General features: G+C 43.2%; 1 protein-coding gene across 1 annotated transcript; it reads left to right on the plus strand.

The window, feature by feature from the left end:
- The first annotated feature begins 3,746 nt into the window (after nucleotides 1-3,746).
- Nucleotides 3,747-18,562, plus strand: LOC124057111 (ubiquinol-cytochrome-c reductase complex assembly factor 1). Its single transcript, XM_046385248.1, has 9 exons — nucleotides 3,747-3,990; nucleotides 5,493-5,588; nucleotides 6,819-6,926; nucleotides 10,439-10,511; nucleotides 13,265-13,322; nucleotides 13,425-13,533; nucleotides 15,504-15,581; nucleotides 15,803-15,916; nucleotides 17,905-18,562. The coding sequence occupies exons 1-9, from the start codon at nucleotides 3,916-3,918 to the stop codon at nucleotides 18,037-18,039; spliced, it is 846 nt and encodes a 281-aa protein (XP_046241204.1). The 5' UTR covers nucleotides 3,747-3,915; the 3' UTR covers nucleotides 18,040-18,562.
- Nucleotides 18,563-19,788: the final 1,226 nt, after the last annotated feature.

The raw sequence follows: 19,788 nt of genomic DNA on the forward strand, positions 1-19,788 counted from the left end.
ACTTGGCCTCTTTGTACCTGTCTCTATCCCCACTTCTGAAAGCAGACTCCTTCTCTAGCCTCAGCTGTCTGAGCTTAGCTGTGAACCAGTGTTTGTCATTGTTAAAACTCGCCCTGATGCGTGTTGGCACAATACTGTCCTCACAGTGCTGGATATATGAGGTTACAGTGTCTGTATACTCATCAAGACTATCCGTAGCAGCTCTGAACACATCCCAGTCTGTTGAATCCACACAGAAACGAAGCTCCTCCACAGCCTGGCTGGTCCACTTTTTAGATGTACTCACTGCAGGTTTGTTGAAGTTCAGCCTGTCTGTATGTGGGAATCAGGTGGACCATGACGTGGTCAGATAGTCCAAGAGCGGCGTGGAGCACTGCACGATATGCTCTGCTTATTGTGGTGTAGCAGTGATCCAGTGTGTTCTCCTCTCTGGGGCATTTGATTAGCTGTTTGTATATGGGTAGATCTTGGCTCAGATTTTCTTTATTAAAGTCACTAAGGACAATAGCTAAGAAGTCCGGATATGTTTGGTTCACACACAGTACCTGATCCGTGAGTACATGCTGAGCCTCATGCACGTCTGCACTCGGCGGGATGTACACAGCGACCAGAATGAATGAAGCAAACTCACGCGGAGAGTAAAAAGGCTTACAGTGTATGAAGTATGAAGTACTCCAGAGCAGGAGAACAGTGCTGGAAAATCACAGTTACATCGGTATACCAGCCACTGTTGATGTAAAAACAGACACCTCCACCTTTAGTTTTACCGGAAAGTTCCTTATGACGATCTGCTTGGAGAAGTTGGAATCCCTCCAGCTGCAGCGCGCAGTCTGGTATCTGTCCACAAAGGGACACGAGTGCACCAGCTCGCTTTCCTCCACGTCGGTGTCTCACTTTTTAAACTAAAGCATGGAATAAATCCGCAGCAGATGCTAAAAAAACTGGCGATAAATCAACGGGTGTGGTATATCTGATGTTCATGAGCTCTTCTCTGGTGTAAGAGCATACAGACACACAATATGCACACAAAAATAAACAAAACAGAGTGCACCAAAACACCAGGTGTGTTGTCTGTTTTTGGTGTGTTGACAATAACCTGCTCCTTAACACATACAAGACAAAGGAACTCATTTTGGACTTCAGGAGGAAGAAAGGTGGCACTCTTGACCCCATCCATATTAACGGGATGGCTGACGAACGTGTTTCAAGCTTCAAGTTCCTGGGGATCCACAATTCTGAGAACCCGTCCTGGTCCTCCAACACCTCCAGCCTGGTCAAGAAGGCTCATTAGTGCTTCTTCTTCCTGAGTACATCGATAGCATCTTGACCAGCTGTATCACAGTCTGGTGTGGGAACTACTCTGTCTCAGGCTGCAAGGTTCTGCAGCGGGTGGTGAAGACTGTCCATCACATCACAGGGTCTCCACTTCGGCCATTGAGGACACACAGAGGACACGCTGTCTACATCATGCTCAAAGCATCGTCAAAGACTCCTTTCACCCAGCTCACAATCTGTTTGTCCTCCTGCCTTCTGGGAGGCACTTCAGGAGCCTCCAGACCAGCAGGTTTAGGAATGGCTTTTTCACCACAGTTGTCTCCTTATTGAACTATGTCCCCCACTGACTGAAGGCATCAGTAAAATGATCACTAACAGCTGTTTCTGAATAACAAATTTCTAAGAAAGATTGAACTATGAAACAATGTATTTAAATTTTAGTGCTAGTGCTTTAGTTTAGGTGTAATTACACCCCTGCAAGACTCCTACATAATAATCATCCCAGGCCCTGTACTGTGTGGAGACAAAAGGCAAAGAAAAACAATCTAAACTGAGAGAGGCTGTGTGTTCAGCCTGGATGACATTTTCACTCCCACAACAGTTTGAGCACACTGCCCACAAAGCCACCACAGCGACCCCCATGAGTCTCATTTCTGAATCTGATATGGGTGCCGTTTTATTAGTGCTACAAGCAGCATGTGGTAAGTAAAGTAAATGACCTCTTAATCTAACGGAAAATCTTGTGTCACAGGTTTATTTTAACGGCTTCTGCACTTTACTTCGAATGCCATTGTTTTCCATTTGAGAACAGAGGCCACTTGAAAATGAAATGCTAACACAGTGCTGAGATGTTCACTGACCTGCAAATAAGAGCAGATGATGGAACCGACATACACCATATAAACACGTACACACTTCATACACACTTTACTACCGGGCCATCACTCACTTTGTGTGTGTGTGTGCAGGGTGAGTATAAATACATCCTTAACCTTTGTTTTCTTTGCACTGTTTCTCCTATGGTACACTGTCAAAAGTGGACTCATACACGCACACACAAACACACACACACACACACACACACACACACACACACACACACACTGTGTGGTATTATGAGCAGGATGGCGGGATGGCAGGCATTTATTTATGTCTGCTTTCTTTAGAAGGTTTCTCACAGGAACAGGAGCCGAGCAGGAATTCAGCCCTTCCTCTGAGTCCTCCATTTATTACTCTTTATTCACACACACACAAACACACACACAGTTGAGTCTCATTTATCCACTGGAGTTTTACAGTTAGGAAAGAAAAATGATTTGGTTGTGTTTAAAGAAAGACACAAAGTCACGTTCAGTTCACACACTTCATTTCACTAATCTGAAATATGATATCTGTCTTAATGCTGTTAGCGGGTTCCTCTAAAGTGTTATTCTGGTGAACGAAGACTAAACTTTGATGCAGATGAAGTTTAACCCAGTTGGCACTTCTAATGTCTGGAACAGAGGCAGACGGCTGGGATGTTTGGTGGCTTGACCGGGTTTTCAATGCTATTCGGTGTTAGATCAGAATCATAGATGGAAATTGTGTGTGTGTTTGTGTGTATATGTGTGTGTCTACATCTCAATCATCCAGATGATGTCAGCATTATGTTAGTATATTATTATGTTATTTAATAAGTTGTTTACAGCCAATACAGCCTGCAGCTCAATATGGCACAGCAGTAATTTAAGCTACATGCTAACATGATGTCTAGTAGCCATTATGTTTACCATCGTAGTATGCTGACAAGCTAACATTAGCTAATTATTGGTAAACATAAAGTGCAGCTGAGGCTTTCGTAAATGTCAGTCCTGTCCGTTCTGTCAGTTCTGTCAGTTCTGCAGGTGTTTGTTCAAAAACCAAACTGTTGGACACATTAAATGTTGACCTGATGAAGGCTCTAGAAATTACAGTTTTATTTATTTATTTATTTTTATTACAGTTCATCCTGAGGGGAATGTGAATGAATGTTATTTAGTTATTGTTCAGTTACCAATTTGATGTTGTGCTGCTTCAAACATCAGTTTTCTTAAACTAGGACCAAACAAATCCTCAGTAAAGTGGAAATACCTCAGATGTATTTAGTCATTTCCCACTGCCTTGATTGAGGGAACCTGCAGTATGCAGCTAAACATATATTTACCCGGTGAAATCTAACAAAAACAAAGCCAGTTTATTGTTAAAGGTTACAGTTAAGGTGTGAAACAACATCTGTTTTGCTACATTTAGAGTCATAAATTCTGCATGACAAAGTGTTCCATCTAAGTCATCTTTTTTGGATTCTGGAAAGTAAGTGCAGAGGCTGCTGAGAGAGACTGTCGGACCCACTCTGAGCCTAGACTGAGTAGGAAACGTTGTTATTAGTCAATGAGGTTTGCCTTTTATTAGAGGAACGAAGAAGAAATAGAAGCGGACCCATCCTTCGTTGAGCCTTTTTTTCCGACCGGACACTCTTCCGTGTCGGACAGATTCCGTTGACATTGCTGGAGAGGAGGAGGAAGGGACAGGACTGGCGTTACCAGAGCTGAAGATTTTATTGAAGGGAGCCGCACTCGAGTGGCAGCCCGCTTCTGAAGCGTAACAGCAGGACACCGGGCAGTCATGTATCGGCGGCCACTGCAGTCTGCCGTCAGAAACCTTCTGACGGTGAGCGCGTCCGGAGCCGCCAGCCGAAAGGTAAGAGCACAGCTAACGTTAGCCTGGCCGGCTAGTGGCATTTAGGCTAACTAACTGGCCACACACTATCGTAACACAAAGCCATAAATGACAGATAGAAAATTGAATGTTGTTAATGGTATGTGCTGTTAAAGTGGGTGTGTTACAAAGTGGTTAACTAGTTCCCTGTGTGGGCTAGTTTTAACTAACTTTAACAAAAGATTGAAGCCTCAGACAAACACCTGGAAAGGTGATCAAAACAAGCTGAATAGAATGGACAGTAAAAGGCCGTGGGTTAAGGATGAAACAAGCTGCTCAGGCTCGACGGTCATAAAGATTCATGTTGTCCGCTTCAGCCGTGGGTTAGGGTGAAGTAGTTAGCGCTGGAAAAACCTCTCACCAGACAATCTTTAACAGGACACTCACTCAAACATTAACTTACATAAATGAAAGATTGTTTACATTGTTTTCTTCACTAATGAATTTGTCAGCTAGTTGTTTCAGGTGTTGGCAGATTAATTGCTCAAACACATGCACATTTGTAATTAAAATTCAAAAGGTGTCTTCATGTTGTCTCAGTGGAACCAATAAATCTCAGTTACCTTTTTGTGATTGTTTTAAAAACTGCAGATTGTATTCCCTAAACCTTCAATAATTGCACGATCAACAGGTGATCAGTGTGCTGTCAACCTTCATCTGTTTGAGTCACCTGTGTGAATCAAAGTATTCCTTGACAGATAAAATCCTCCACTATACATGTTGTTTCATATTGTGATATTGATTGTTGATCAAATACATTGGATGTGCAAGAAGATAACAGGACTGGAATGCAGCTGTTGTCGAATCTATCTAATAAAAACCTGACAGATCAAGGAGCTTTATAGCATTAAGGCAACACTCACAGAAAAATCAAAGAATGAGCTGCAGTCAAACACCAAACATTCAGTTTGTTAGGATATAAGACACCAAATCAAGGTAAGATAAGAAGATAAGATAAAATAAGAACTTTATTGATCCCGCAGGAAATTGTTGTGCCAGGGTTGCAATACAAAGAGGCAAACAAAGTATCAAGTAATCGCACAAAATATAAAATAACAGAGTAATATAAAAAATAACTGAGTACTATTAAAAAAATAACAGAGTATATACATGACATAGATAACGGCAGATAAGGTGCAGAATGGAACCGATAAGGTGCAGATACAATCTTAAAGTGTTGATAGTAGTGCAGGATAAATTATTATTGTCCTATGTGGGGAAAAGGGATGAGTTGAAGAGTTTGATAGCCACAGGAAGGAAGGACTTTATGTGGCGTTCTGTGGAGCACCTCGGTGGTCTCGGTGCTGCGGTAGGATTCCAGTGGGACAATCTGGAACCGTGAAATATTTTACTTTAAATTGCCTAGCTGATTACTTTAACTTTAAATAGATACTGATTGATGTTCTCATTGATTAACCCTGTAATTGTGTTGACAGTATAAACTGTGGTTGCTCAGTGTGTCTCCTGTTTGTGTCGCCGTCCAGGTGGTCAATCGGGAAGCCCACTGTATCAGAGCTTTAGCAGGCTGCCAAGCGATCAGCGTCTCCTCACCATGTCGAACAGTGCATACGACCACACAGGTGACAGTACACACATACACACACTCTTAAAACTGTTTTAAGATCACAGATGCAGTCATGTCTTTAGTGGTTCAGCAGACTGTTTTCATTTCCTCTGTCATATGTTTGTTGTCGTGTGAGGAGTGAACATGTGTGAATGTCACCCATGGGACTGAGTCTCATGACTGCGTGCTGTAAGCCTCGATTGTGATGCTGGTTTCACACATTTTAAATCAAGTGTTGTGTCATTCTGTTTGTTTGGCAGGTTCAGATAAAAAAGACAAGAATCAAAGTGTGGTTAAAAGTGAATTCACAGAGCAGTTTCTGTGTTGTTATATTTCTCATTACTGTGATCTAAAGTGACTTATACTGTGATGGAGTTTTCCACATGGTCACCACCCGGATCAGTCCAGAGACTTATTTTTAAAGTCGATGGGATCAGAAATACACCATGAAAAGAGCTATTTTATGTTATTTCTTACTTTGAACTGAAACACTGGGTGAACATATAGAAGTTTTAAAGGTTTAACAGAGTCTGGTGTTACTGGAACAGAAACAATAAGAAAACACGAATACTAGAGCTGTTGATCAGGGTGCTGCTGTGACAGAAAATGAAATAAAGTTCGATGCTTCATAATGTTTTTGATTTAGTGACACTCGCAAAGAGAGAAGATGCAAAAAGTGTGGAGCATGAAGTATTGGACCGACAGGAAGAAGCTGTTGAGTTTGTCGGCTGGAACAATGATTATGAGAATGAGCAGAATATTATTATATCTTTAAGTTTTCTGTGTTTAAACTCTGAGTACCTTCAGGATAAAGCAGTTATAACTCAGAAGTAGCTGTTCATGATTTGTCTGGAGGTTTTGGACCCCTCAGTGAAGAAAAGTCTTGAATGAAACAGATTCTCTGAAAACATGAATTTGTTTGTCTTCATCTGTCTGCACTGAGCAGACAGCGCAGTGACGTGTGCAGAAAGGATTCAACAATTAGCATCAGAACAGAAAACCTGTGAGTGCAGTGGGATGAGGGTAAACACTGTCGAAGGCAGACTGTGCTCATGGTGGCAGTGACAAAGTCACAGCCATGTGAGTGAGTGTGTGTGAGAGAGATACAAACTGATATGATGAAGATTCACCTTAATGTGGCAGATAGAAAGATTCTTTCTTCTCACTTTGCTTTCATGTTCTTTTGGTTTGCTGCCTTCTCTATGAGACCTCTTATCTCACTGCTTTTCCATTTGTCGTCCATCAGCTCTACAACGTGAAGGAGACGCCGCAGCACACAGAGGAGGAGGTCGGGGCCTTCACAAAGCTGATCGAAGCCATGGGCTTCACTGGACCTCTCAAATACAACAAGTGGGTGAGTGATGGTGGGAAGAGGGGAGTAAGCATGGCAAAAGTCTCAAGGATGGAGAGATCCTGGGTGTGAGCTGGGTGTGTCCCTGAGGAAGTCTGAAACTGAAGGTGGCCAGGGCACACAGTTCACATGCATGTGGTCCTGGACTCAGTCCTTAGTGTGTCTCCATAGCGTAGCATAGAGTCCACCCATCCATCCATTTTCTATACCACTTATCCGTCAGGGTCGCGGGGGAGCTGGAGCCTATCCCAACTGACTACGGGAGAGAGGCGGGGTTCACCCTGGACTGGTCGCCAGTCAGTCGCAGGGCCAACACGCAAAGACAAACAACCGTACACTCTCACACTCACACCTAGGGGCAATTTAGAGTAGCCAATTACCCTATCCCTAACCCACGCAGGCACAGGGAGAACATGCAAACTCCACATAGAAGGGCCCACACTGGGATTCGAACCTGGAACCCTCTTGCTATGAGGCGACAGTGCTAACCACCGTGCACCACCGTGCCGCCCTAGCATAGAGTCTTTAAGGTATTTTCATAATTTTGAATTTCCATCCTGAAACCAAAACTTCTTCAGACTGGTCAGTTTTCTCTCTGGTCACCATTGAAGACATTTGATGCTGTCATTCAGGTCATTTGACCAAACATTGACACGAGGTGTGTGTGTGTGTGTGTGTGTGTGTGTGCGCGCGTGCGTGCGAGCGAGTGTGTTAGAGGTACCAAAATGTTAGGAATGTTCCTTAAAGCTCGTCAAACATATGCAGTGACTTCATCCTCAGCTGTTAGCAGCTCAGCTGGTTTCCTCTCTGGTTTTGTTTGTCAAATTGTTGTCTGTATGCTAACTTGACTTTTTAAACATACTCTGTTTGTGAGAAAGCTGTAGAAACCAGGATGCAGCATGAAAAAGAAATGACAACTAATTAGCATCCTGTCAAATATGTCCAAATGTCTTTATGTGATTGTGATGTTGATAATCAGTTGATTTCCTGCTGATCGCCTTGTTGTGCACTGTAGGAGCAGTTTTGGTCATTAGCGATGATTGTTTATTATCGTTGATAATTAGCAATTAGCAATTCAGGAACATTTTGAAGGTGGGACACCACCTTCAAAAACCCTAACCAAAATAGCAAGTTCAGTCTCAAATTGGTGTTAACATCAGAGAGATACTGGCACTGCACAGGTTTGGAAATGTGCACTGACCCTGTCAGTCCTGTCATCTGCTACAACTACAAACTATGGCTACAACTATCAAGCAAAACTGTGTGTATGAGAGAGAGAGAGTGAGTGAAGGGGAGAGAGAAGGCAAAGATGGCGGACGAGGTCCCACCAGACTCAAGATGGGAGGCTCAGCTGTGAGGTTTGAACAAATAGTGTGAGGAACAAAGGGGGGTAATAACATGATTTGACACGCGCCCAACAAGGAGATGGCACTGGAGCAAACCTCAGTTATGCTACCAAGCCATCTCTATGCAGGTAGCTGTGGGTGTCTAAAGCATGTGTATGAATTTGTGGAGGACGTTCGGCTGGCCTGGCACCGATATGGTAAAATCTCACTCTCACTCTAACCCTAAACAAATAACAAATGTAACGAACACTACTCAAGTCTCTGCCCAGACATAAGCTTCTTACTTTGCGTTGCACCGAGGCAGTCGAGGTGTGTTTGTGAAGTTCGCCGGTGGCTTCAGCGTCGTCCGTGGCTGAAAGCTGGTGGGGCCGTTGTAGGCTCCTGTGGCATATACGGTTCGCTGATTTCCTCAATTGGCAATCAGGAAAAGCAGCAGAGTGAAAGCCGTAGCCCATTGTCTTCTTGCCAAAGTCCTTGCGTCCCTCTGCAGGCAACGACAGAGATCAGCTAATTTGACGCAGCTCTTTCTTTTGGGAGCAGCACGGTGGTGCAGTGGTTAGCACTGTCGCCTCACAGCAAGAGGGTTCCAGGTTCGAATCCCAGTCTGTGGAGTTTGCATGTTCTCCCTGTGCCTGCGTGGGTTTTCTCCGGCTTCCTCCCACAATCCCAGAAACATGCACATCAGGTTAACTGGCTGCTCTTCATTGCTGCGAGGTGTGTGTGTGTGTGTGGTTGTCTGGTTGTCTGTCTTTGTGTGTCGGCCCTGTGATTGACTGGCGACCAGTCCAGCGTGAACCCCCCTGTCGCCCGTAGTCAGCTGGGATTGGCTCCAGCCCCCCACAACCCTGATGGATAAGCAGATGTAGAAAATGGATGGATGTCTCTGCCGGCGAGTTAAAGACAAGTTGCCTAAGTCTTAAAATGGATCAGTCAAGCTTGATTTGGGTGCTCCCTTTAAACGACAGAGTCACAGGTGGAAAACCTGGAGTAGCTCCCACATTCGGCAGCATAGAGGAGGGCAGTAGGGATGCTTTTATTACCTGCATGACATCATCTGAGGGAACTGGGGATCCCCCGGGGTTCTGGTGTGTCTCGTCCAGTGAGAGGTCATGGTTTGAATTTGAGAATTTGAATTTGACGGTGAGACTGATGGGGCTTTTGCCACATGCATGCAGGACCCTCTGTTATCTTAATCTGAGCATATGGCATGAGATCAAGGCCTTGCACTGGACTGATTGGAAATCTACTAAGCAACAGTGCTGTGGTTTGGAATCCTCTTTACTGGCAGAAGTTAAAGAAGTTGAAGAACTGAAGCCAAGGGACCTGTGTTCACCTGAGCAGGTGTTTTCAGTAGCAGTCTAATTAAGGGATCAGTGAGAAGTTGTATGTTTGCCTAGCAGTAAGAAAGTGTCATGAGTCTGCCAATCTGTTTCCTCCTGTTAGGAGTTATTGACTGCTGCTTCTCGTTGAATAGTCAGAACTCCTGGTTTAAAGGTGCTGAGGCCTCTCACCTCACCCTCCTCTGTGGCGGCCGATTTTAAAATGTGAAGGTCCCCCTGCACGGCCTCACCAGCAGTTCAGAAACGCATCCAGTTGGTGTTGCATTGCATCATTCATGGACAGTTAAACTCTGTTGATGAAAAGTCCAGTGGACCAAGACTGCATCATACATGTGAGCACAAACAGCAGGAGGGGTGTGGTCATGTTGTGTCCACAGCGACTTGGACACGTTTGACACGTCTCTGACCTGACGTCTTATCCCCTAAGAGGTTTGTGTTGCTGACTGCAGCCTCTTCTCGTCCATGCGTTTGTGTGTTTGTGACAGCTGGCATAATCAGAAAGGGTTAGATTTATGAAGTGGTTGAATGTATGAACGTCTTCTTTGTCAGGCTGTTTTAATGGGACCATTCACATAACCGAGTTGGTCTGTACTTCCCAGTAACAGCAGATGACCCTAACCCTAACCCTAACCCTGAATGTAAAATATTAATACTATTATAATATTATATTATATATACTACAGTATTATTAATACTAATACTGCCGGCTAACCAGCTGCGTCTCCAGCTAGTTATTAACTGAGAGTCAATGTACAATAAATATGGATTATTAGCTACAATTTATCTATTAAAGATGGTGTTGCTGATCTTTTTCTTTCTGTTTTCACAGAAAATCAAGATTGCTGCTTTGCGCATGTACACATGCTGCGTAGAGAGAATCAACTACGATGATTTCTTTGAAAGTAAGTGCAGAGCAGCTTCTAGAGCCAATCAGGAACCAGAGAAAACTGACCAGAGTGCAGACATGTACAGCAAACAGAAAAAATTAAAGACGGGCATTGTAAGGAGCTGCTCACATTGAACAATCAGAGCGTTCGCTGCTGACATTTGAACTTTTAATTTCATAATTCTATTGTTGCTGTGAAGACCTGACATGAAAACACAAAGTCCGGGTCAGATTAGACTCTTTGAATCAGCAGTGACGTTTTTGGACTTTTTCTCTTGTGTTTAATTAATGTTAACATCTTTGAGACTGAGACACAAACTCACACAGATGTGTCAGTAAAAATTCAACTTAACACTGAATTAAACCTGGATTGGAGCTTCATGTGTGAAACTTGTGCAGTGCAAATTTAAATGTTGACTTTTTTACCTTCATGAAGTGTAATAAATACGATAATCCTATAGAGAAGCAAACACGTTTGAGACTCGAAACGTGTCCCTGAATTATTCTGACTCGTGAAGTGACGGCCATCTCGAACCCTGAGCACCTTTACCTTATAGGATGACATGGAGGATGACTGACATGAATGTCTTCAAAACAGGAGAGAAAATCTCTGGATGTCGATGAGAAGAGATTGCTAGAATATCATCTCTCTCTGACACACACATGCTCACACACACACACACACACACACACACACTGCCAGCTGGTGTGTGTGAGCTGATGTTCAGCGATATTCTCATGATTTCAAATCATTTCTAATGAATACATGGCTACAGGTAGAGCTGTCAGAAAGTAGGGCTGAAATGAATGATTATTGATTGATCTGACTGTGACGCTCTCTGATCATCAATTGATCCGTGTTCTCCATTTCCCTCAGATGTTTTCTTCTGTTTGACCAGCAGGCCAAACACAAACAGTACAGAGTCAGCAGTTTTATCTGATGAGAACGTTTGATTTTCATTTGAAGAAGGACCAAAATTAATTATAAATAGTTTAGTAGATGAATTTGAGTTTTTATTTTCTCCAGTTACCAGGTCCCCTGGGATTATTAATATTGGAGTTATTAAATAATCACTGGTACTGTCTCAGGATATTTATTTCATTCACATGCACAAAGTGAAATGACTGCTGACGGATGTCTTGCAATCCTAAAGAAAATAACAGAGTTATTAAAATGAAAGCACGTTCATGTCCGATTGTCTTCTGTAACAGCTGCAATATTAGTGTCATTTCTCACAGCCCGGGGGGCAAAGATGCTTGTTTTATTTGACCAACAGTTGTCATGAAGAAGCTCAAAGTCCAGAGGAATGGAGACTCCACACAGGTGTGTGTGGGGTAAAATAAGTGTTTTTTAACTTGACGTGAAAACACAGTGAAACATGTCAGTCTAACACAGTGCTTCTCAAATAGTGGGGCGCGCCCCCCTGGGGGGGCGCGGTGCGATGCCAGGGGGGGCGCGTGTGACCCTGGGGAACATGCTTTTTTTGCCGTACTAGAATAAAGTGTAATTGCACATCCACTACAGTAGTTGGCAGTGGCGCTCTCATCGTCAGAGTGTGCGCAGGGAGTATTAGCTCTATGGTGTAGCGGCTTTTTTGCACCGAGCAGGCGATATGAAGTGCAGTAAGCGAACCCTTAAGAGACAACATGAAGACATTTTTAACAGGGATGAGAAGAAAGGCGGAGAGAGACGAAGATAATGAGACAAAAGTAACTCACCCGAAAGCTAAGACGAGGAAATATGACGAAGCATATGTAGCTTGGCTTCACTGTGACAGCAGTGGGAGACGAAAGACCGGTGTGTTTACTGTCTAAAAATGTTGGCAGCGGACAGCATGAAGCCAAATAAATGAAGGCGCCACTTGAAGACATTACATCCCAATCATGCTGATAAGCCGCTGGAGTTTTTTCAGCCAAAACGTGCCGAATATTGCCAACAATCATCCCGCTTTGTGAATGCTACTTCAGTAAACCAGCGAGAATTGTTAGCATCCTATTATTACATATTATTAAATATTATTACATATTATTATTACTATTATTTATAGTCGCGGCGGGGGGGGCGCGAATTGTTTTCTACTTGCTGGGGGGGGGCGCAACAGAAAATAATTGAGAAGCACTGGTCTAACAAGTGATGCAATGACTGAAAGCATGAGAGTCTGTAATGTAGCCAAAGTAAATAATCACAAACATCAGTCGACTCAAGTGTGGCTCCTCCTCCTGACTCACCTGATCCTCGTCCCACGCAGAAACAGGAGAAACACACGAGGAAGAAGAATCAGCTTTATTGACAGTATATATATTTATACATACACACACTGAATTCGTCTTCTGCATTTGACCCATCCTTAGTTGAACACACATGCAACACCCGGCAAATTACATGCAGTGAAACACACACAGGAGCAGTGGGCAGCATCAAGCACCCGGGGAGCATATTGGGGGGTTAAGTGCCATCAGCCGGCTAATGGGGGGGGGTGCATTTTTTCTCATTAATCACTCCATCACACCCAAATTTTTCCTGCCCTTCCAGTGGGGCAATAGAACCGATGACCCTCCGATCACAAGCCGCTTCTCCAACCTCTAGGCCACGGCTGCCCCCAGAGGAGTCAGCAGCAGAGCAGGAGAGATAGCACAGAACCCAAAGTGAATGACGGGACTGAAACGAGTCATCAATTATTGAATAGGTTGCTGATTAATCATATTCTGATTCCACATCAGCTCTCTGAACTACATATGAGTCTACATGTGAGTGTTTGTGTATTTCAGAGTGCGCCCTCCCTGACACTCTCAACTCATGGTTCCTGGTGGCACAGCTGCATGTGTGGTGAGTCTCACACACACGCACACACACACGCACACGCACGCGCGCGCCCCGCCTATGTGTCTCCTGTTAAGTTGGTCCTTGTCTCATTCTGTTTCTTGTCAGGATGTGTTTGGTTCGGATGCGCCAGGAGGGCCGAGCAGGAAAGTACATGTGCCGCTACATTGTCCACTCCATGTGGGAAGACGTAGAGCAGAGGAGCAAAATCATGGGGGTGAGTTTAGAGTCCAGCACATGTTGACCAATTCATACGGTGGTGAAAACCCTGAGTTGCTCATCAGGAGTGATGCCCACACCATGTTGAAGGGTGGACAAGCTGCTCAGCCTCCTGAGCTCCAGTCGGCTGATGATAAGCAGTCATGTTTAACTGAAGTATGAATGCAGTTTATGTGTACTTGTTAATCCTGTTAGCAGCCACAGCAGTTTTCTGTCATTCTGTAATATTTTAGAAACTGCTCCACTTTGGGCTGAAGCAACAGCACATTTAGTCGAGTTTTAGTCGTGCCATTGCATGCTGCGTAGGACAAAAGTTTTATGTGGTTGTCACTGGGGCCTGAGCCTGGCTGTGGTCACCTTGTCCACAAAACCAGTCCTTTCTTCCCTGTCAGTGGAGCAGCTGCAGGAAGTGTCGCTCGCTGGCAGCACACACTTCAGTCTGGTGAGCGTGTTGTCATCTTCTTTTATTAACAGGCGACGCACTTTAGAAAAAGGTCAAGGCACAGCTGAACAATTCAGTTTTTCAACATATGTTCTGATGGTGATGAATCTGTGCCACTTTCATTTAGCTGATCCTGATCCTCCTGCACCCGTGGCACCCACAGTGGCCATAATCCATTTACCTTTCAAAATTTGTCTTTGTAACTGTTCAGTGATTTTCATAACGTTTCATAATTTCATAAGGTTTAAAAACGGAATCATCAGGTGCATCCTTAGGTCTCCTCTCCTCTCTGTTGGCTTCATCCTTGGGTCAAGTCAGACTCATCATGTTGAGGACATTATCATCCAAAAGTCACTGGGCAGTTATTTATACCATTATTTTTGTGGCATCTAAGCTGCGGAAAATCAAATCTTATAGTAATGATGTTAAGTCAAGTCAAGTCAAGTCAAGTCAACTTTATTTGTATAGCCCATTTTTACAAGCAGTTTGTCTCAAAGGGCTTAACATAACATCAGCAACATCCTCTGCCCTTCGACCCTCACATCGACTAAGGAAAAACTCCCAGAAAAACCTTTAACAGGAAAAAATGGAAGCAGTTGGATGGCTGCGCTTCACATACATGAGGTCTTTATTTCTGTGTGACAGAAGGAGGTCAGAGATGAGGAATCATAGCAGTTTGTCACAATTCACTGTAGTGTGTGTGTGTTTGTGTGTGTACACACTTGCATGCTGGCAGCAGCTACACACAACACTGTGTATTAAAGAAGTCAGTCTGACCTCAACACAAACTGATTTCTGAAATTTAATGCAAGCAGCAGCATGAGGAAACCACAGATCAGATGTTCAGAAAATTAACAATAACAGACAGATGCTCAAAGGTAAATTATGGAAAATTACCAAATAAATTTAACAGTCAAAAAAAGAGGGTTTCAAATCAGCAACAGAGTCTACCCTGATTTTATTTGTTCTGGGAGGCTGAACTATAAACATCATACCATAACTCTGTGGACAGACCGTCTTCTTACTAAAACACTGTGTGTGTGTTTTTACAACACTCACCACAGCAGCAGTAGTTGGGGTTGTTTTTGGATTTCATGCTGATTGTATGTAAACATTGTGTGGCTGTTTTCTCCACGAGGACTGCAGTGACCAGTTGAAACCAGTCAGACTCTACAGTTACTTCACTTTTCTGGGTTTTCACCGCTCGACTCAGTCACTCACTAAAATCATTTTAATGTCTTACATCCCCCCCTTCGTTCAGAGGCCTGCAAAGCTGAAAGGTTGGTATGTGGGCATCATGATGGTGCAGCATTCAGGACCACAGAGTCTCTCTGGGCTGTGAAAGATTGTAATTCAGATCTTCATGGTCCCACTTGGCATGTTAGCATCCTGCCAGGCTAAACTCACTGAATATGATAAATAAAACACTTGTTAACTGTTGGCATGCTAACAGTTTTTCCATCCAGCTGTAGATCACATGAACATCCTGTAACGTCTCAGGATTTTTGTTTCCGTCTGTGACACAGGTTGATGCCATCCATAGAAAGGAAGCCATGAAAGTGATGACGGAGACGTTCTACGCAGCTCTGTTTGGATATGACGAGGTGAGCGTGTCTCTCACACACAGACATGGGAGAGGCTTACTGACATAAAACACAAAGCAGCAGAATCAGTTTTTACAACGAGTGAAATACTGTGGCCTAAATGTGCGTCAGACGCCCTGTGAGCCATTGAGTACCTCCAACAGCAACAGGAAGGCTGCTGTGTAACTGACGATGACCGTCTCTCAGATGTCTGATCTGCTCACTGTGGTGTGTGTGTGTAGGGTATCCTGTCCGATGACTGTGTACTGGCAGCAGCTCTGTGGAGGAATCTGTTTAATCGTGACTGTGAAGATCCCCGGCAGCTGGAGCTCATGGTGGAGTATGTACGCAAACAGGTGTGTGTTAGCTTCCTGTCCAGCCTCTGTGGACTCACTTGTCACTGTATGTGTGTGAAATACTTCTGTAAGTACTAATACATGCGCTCAGGGTTTCTTCATAAGCGTCAGACTCGTGTGTTGCTTTGCTTTTGTCAGATGTTATCTTTGTTCTTTCATCTGCTTCCATCACTCTTCACTTCCTCCACCTCCTGTTGCTCCTCTCTTCTCTTTTCTGACACACACACACACACACACACACACACATACTTTCAACATGTGAAAGTTGAGCTGAAATAAGTCATTGTCTGGTGATCGATTCTCTGGAAAACCACAGAGAACAGAAGTTTCATTTTAGCTGTTAATGAATTCAAATTAACCTTTAAAGGCTGATTGATGCAAAGTGTATCCAAATTCACAATCTTTATCTCTTTTGAATTACTCTGGACAAGATGGTACGCATATCATATGAAACTGGGCTTATGAATGATACTCAGCACTTGTCTGTGAGAAAAAATGAGAGAGAAAAATATATGAATTTACCTCAAATGTCATTATAGTTGCAGTCTGCATACAGCTCTGCTCTTCTCTGCACATCCATTACTCTCCGCGGTTGCACATATAAGGTGCTTATCAGATGAAAGAGCAGCTTTACATTGATATCAAACACATACTTCTGCGTTGGAGGCATTGTGTTATGAAGACAGAACAAAAGACTGTAAAATATTATGATTAATTTCTTCTTTACCCATTTTAACTCTTATTTATCAGTCGCTGCATAACATGACTGATTCAGAAGCTATTGTGTGTTTCTCTGACAAAACATGTTTTGAAATTACAGCAAATTTGTGCATGGTGTCCAATATAAGGCTGATATTGCGTCTCACTTTGAGAAAAGCTATTTTGCTTTTTGTTGCAATGAATCAAAAGTTGCGCCAATGCGCAGGCAGTCTAATGTAAACGCTTAAAACACTGGCTTCAGTTGATGCTCAGGTCAGGTCCCAGTCAGAGCAGAAAGAAGTAAACGGGGGCTACAACTACATTGTACTTCACTAATGTTCTGTTCTATAAGATGTGTAAGATGTATATATATCCCACGTTTGTTTCAAGTAAATCACATTTTTCATCAGGAATAAAACAAAATCATTTATTTCAGTAAAAAAATATATATATATCGTCCAACAAACCACATGTTTTTGTAAATTGGTAAGTCATAGAGTATCTCACCATCATGGTTCTTATATTGCTAGATTCCAGAGAGGCTGCCCTACACAGATGTGAAAAGATATGTTTGCTGGGAGCTTTCCATGATGAGATACATGTAATAATGTAATGTCTTAATACCCAAAATATCTTTTTGTTGAAATAAAAATGTATACAGGATATGTGCAAGTATACTCACATAAAATGATGGCAGATCTGGATAGGCTGGACTGTGCTGAACAATGCATAGCATGTATGGGTGGCACTTGTAATGACCAAGATAAATGCCTCTAAGGAAGCGAAATTATTAAAAATAGCCTGGTCTTCTAAGAATTAATTAACCAAGACTCAGCTAATCTGGTGGTGCTGACGTCTGTCAGTTTGAGAAATGAGAAGTTGTGTTTCTATCTCTGTGGTGTGACTGTTTAATGTTTGTCCAGAAAATTAAAACGCTGGAATTCAGAGGTGCAGACATGAAAAATATGAGCTGCACAGTAAGTATTGATTAACTTCAGGCTGAATCTCCCTCTATCCTCCCTCTTATGCTCCTTTTTCACTTTTCCAACCGTCGTTTCAGGATGTTGATGTTCAGTGCTGTTCAGGTGGATGGTTGTTTTCTGAGACAAATGGATGCTGATGGAACTGATTTTTTTTTTTTTGCAAAGACAGTTTTCAGATACAATTTAGAAACTGATCAGTGAAACAGTGGAGGCACATTTCAGTACCTGTACAAGTCCTCAGTGCAGTAAATCTTGTGTGTACTGGGGGCCTGTGATGTTGGACATTAACAACATTACTGTGTGCAGATGCAGTACATCGACTCTCTGAATGGGGAGGACCTGCTGCTCACAGGGGAGGTAAAGTGGCGCCCTCTGGTGGAGGAGAATGCGCAAAGCATCCTGAAGGCAGTCACACCCACCTACAATGACGCCGGACTGTGAGACAGGGAGATTGGACGTCTGTTTCCTCAGTCCTCTTCATCCTTCTTTGATCATGTCTGTCTTCACTCTTTTCTGTCAGATATGGAGGAATTTTAAGTCTGATATAACGTCTGTTGCTGTAGCTTCCTTTTCTCTCCTTTCTGGAGGTTCAGTATAAGCAGTGCACACAGTCAGGATTTACTTCCACTGCTGTCCTGTTGGGTCTTAGAGTCTTTGCTACTACCTGTCTGCAAATTGTTCAGCAGGAAGAGAACACTGTATTTATATCCTGTTGTTTGTTCCCTGAATGCCACGCTGTATTTATGTGTCCCCCCCATGTTTACACTCTTCACCTGCACAGGTGTTGGCTCAGATTTCACTGTGTGTCAGATGAAGGTCTGGAGTTCATCCTCATCTCCTCTGAGTTTCTCTGTCAGGCTCGTCTCTTGATGCTCTGAGACCGGAACAGGAAGCCTCATCACTGCAATAAAAACAAGAAAGTTTTTAAAAAAGTGACTTCAATAAAATGTTCTCTGTAACTGCTCTTTATGTGTTGTTTTTTTTTTTTTTTTCTGAACAAAATGGACAAAGGTTCCTTTGCTTTGTGAGAGACAAATTGTCAGCTTTCTAACTTTGCAGATGAAATATAAACTGAATGTGAGTCTTCCAAAATGTTTATCATTTATCTGGAAGCACAAACAGTGTAAACGCTATCAAACGCGTTTTCCGTCCACATTTGCAACATGATCCAGTCAGAAGACATCTCGTCGCCAGCTAAGATTCATCATTAACTCTTGGAACGTTTAATTAAATGAACAGAACACAATGTGAGTAAAAGCTTGTTTCCATCCTCTTCTGTATGACAATCTGAGTGGTTCGAATTTAAATTCTGCTGTTGGTGCCATTAAACCAAGTGGAAATTTTAAAATGCACATTTTACATTTTACTTTTTATCCTGACTGGATCTGCCTCAGCCGTCCAATCGCACACATTCATTGCTGTAACTAAACTGTAAACAACTGGAATTTTAGGATGATATGAGTGTCAAATATTGAACTGATTGAACTCTGTCTTGTGCCCGCGGGGGGCGCCACACTCCACTTATAGCACCGTAAACATAAGACCAATCAAACATGTCAGGCATGTTGAAGGCTATAAAAGCTCAGGTGTCAAAGTCTGCTGATGTTTTACTGGAGATACTCGCCACAGCACTCGTCTTTTATTGTTGTACACTGAAACAAAGTCTGATGTGTTTGCTCCTTTGATTTCTCACTGCTGTTTCTCAGTCAGTCTAAAACTCTCCTGACCATGCTGGAACTCAGATGAAATTTTCTTTTGACAAACAAAAGCTCACATTTCCACACAAGACAAAATGTTAAAATGTCCTGTTCAGGAACCCCAGGATTTCATCTCTGCTTTTTGGGGATGATGTTGTGCTGTTGGCTTCTTCCAGCCAGGACCTTCAGCGTGCACTGGGCCGGTTCGCAGCCGAGTGTGAAGCGGCTGGGATGAGAATCAGCACCTCCAAATCCGAGGCCATGGTTCTGGACCAGAAAAAGGTGGTCTGCCCCTTCCTGGTTGGAGGAGAGTTCCTGATTCAAGTGGAGGAGTTTAAGTATCTCGGGGTCTTGTTCACGAGTGAGGGAGGATGGGGGCGTGAGATTTACAGACGGATCGGTGCAGCGACAGCAGTAATGCGGTTGTTGTACCGGTCCGTTGTAGTAAAGAGGGACCTGAGCTGTAAGGTGAAGGTGTGAATTTACCAGTCAA

The sequence above is a fragment of the Scatophagus argus genome, chromosome 3 (genome assembly GCF_020382885.2).
Source record: "Scatophagus argus isolate fScaArg1 chromosome 3, fScaArg1.pri, whole genome shotgun sequence".
Classification (NCBI taxonomy): Eukaryota; Metazoa; Chordata; class Actinopteri; family Scatophagidae; genus Scatophagus; species Scatophagus argus.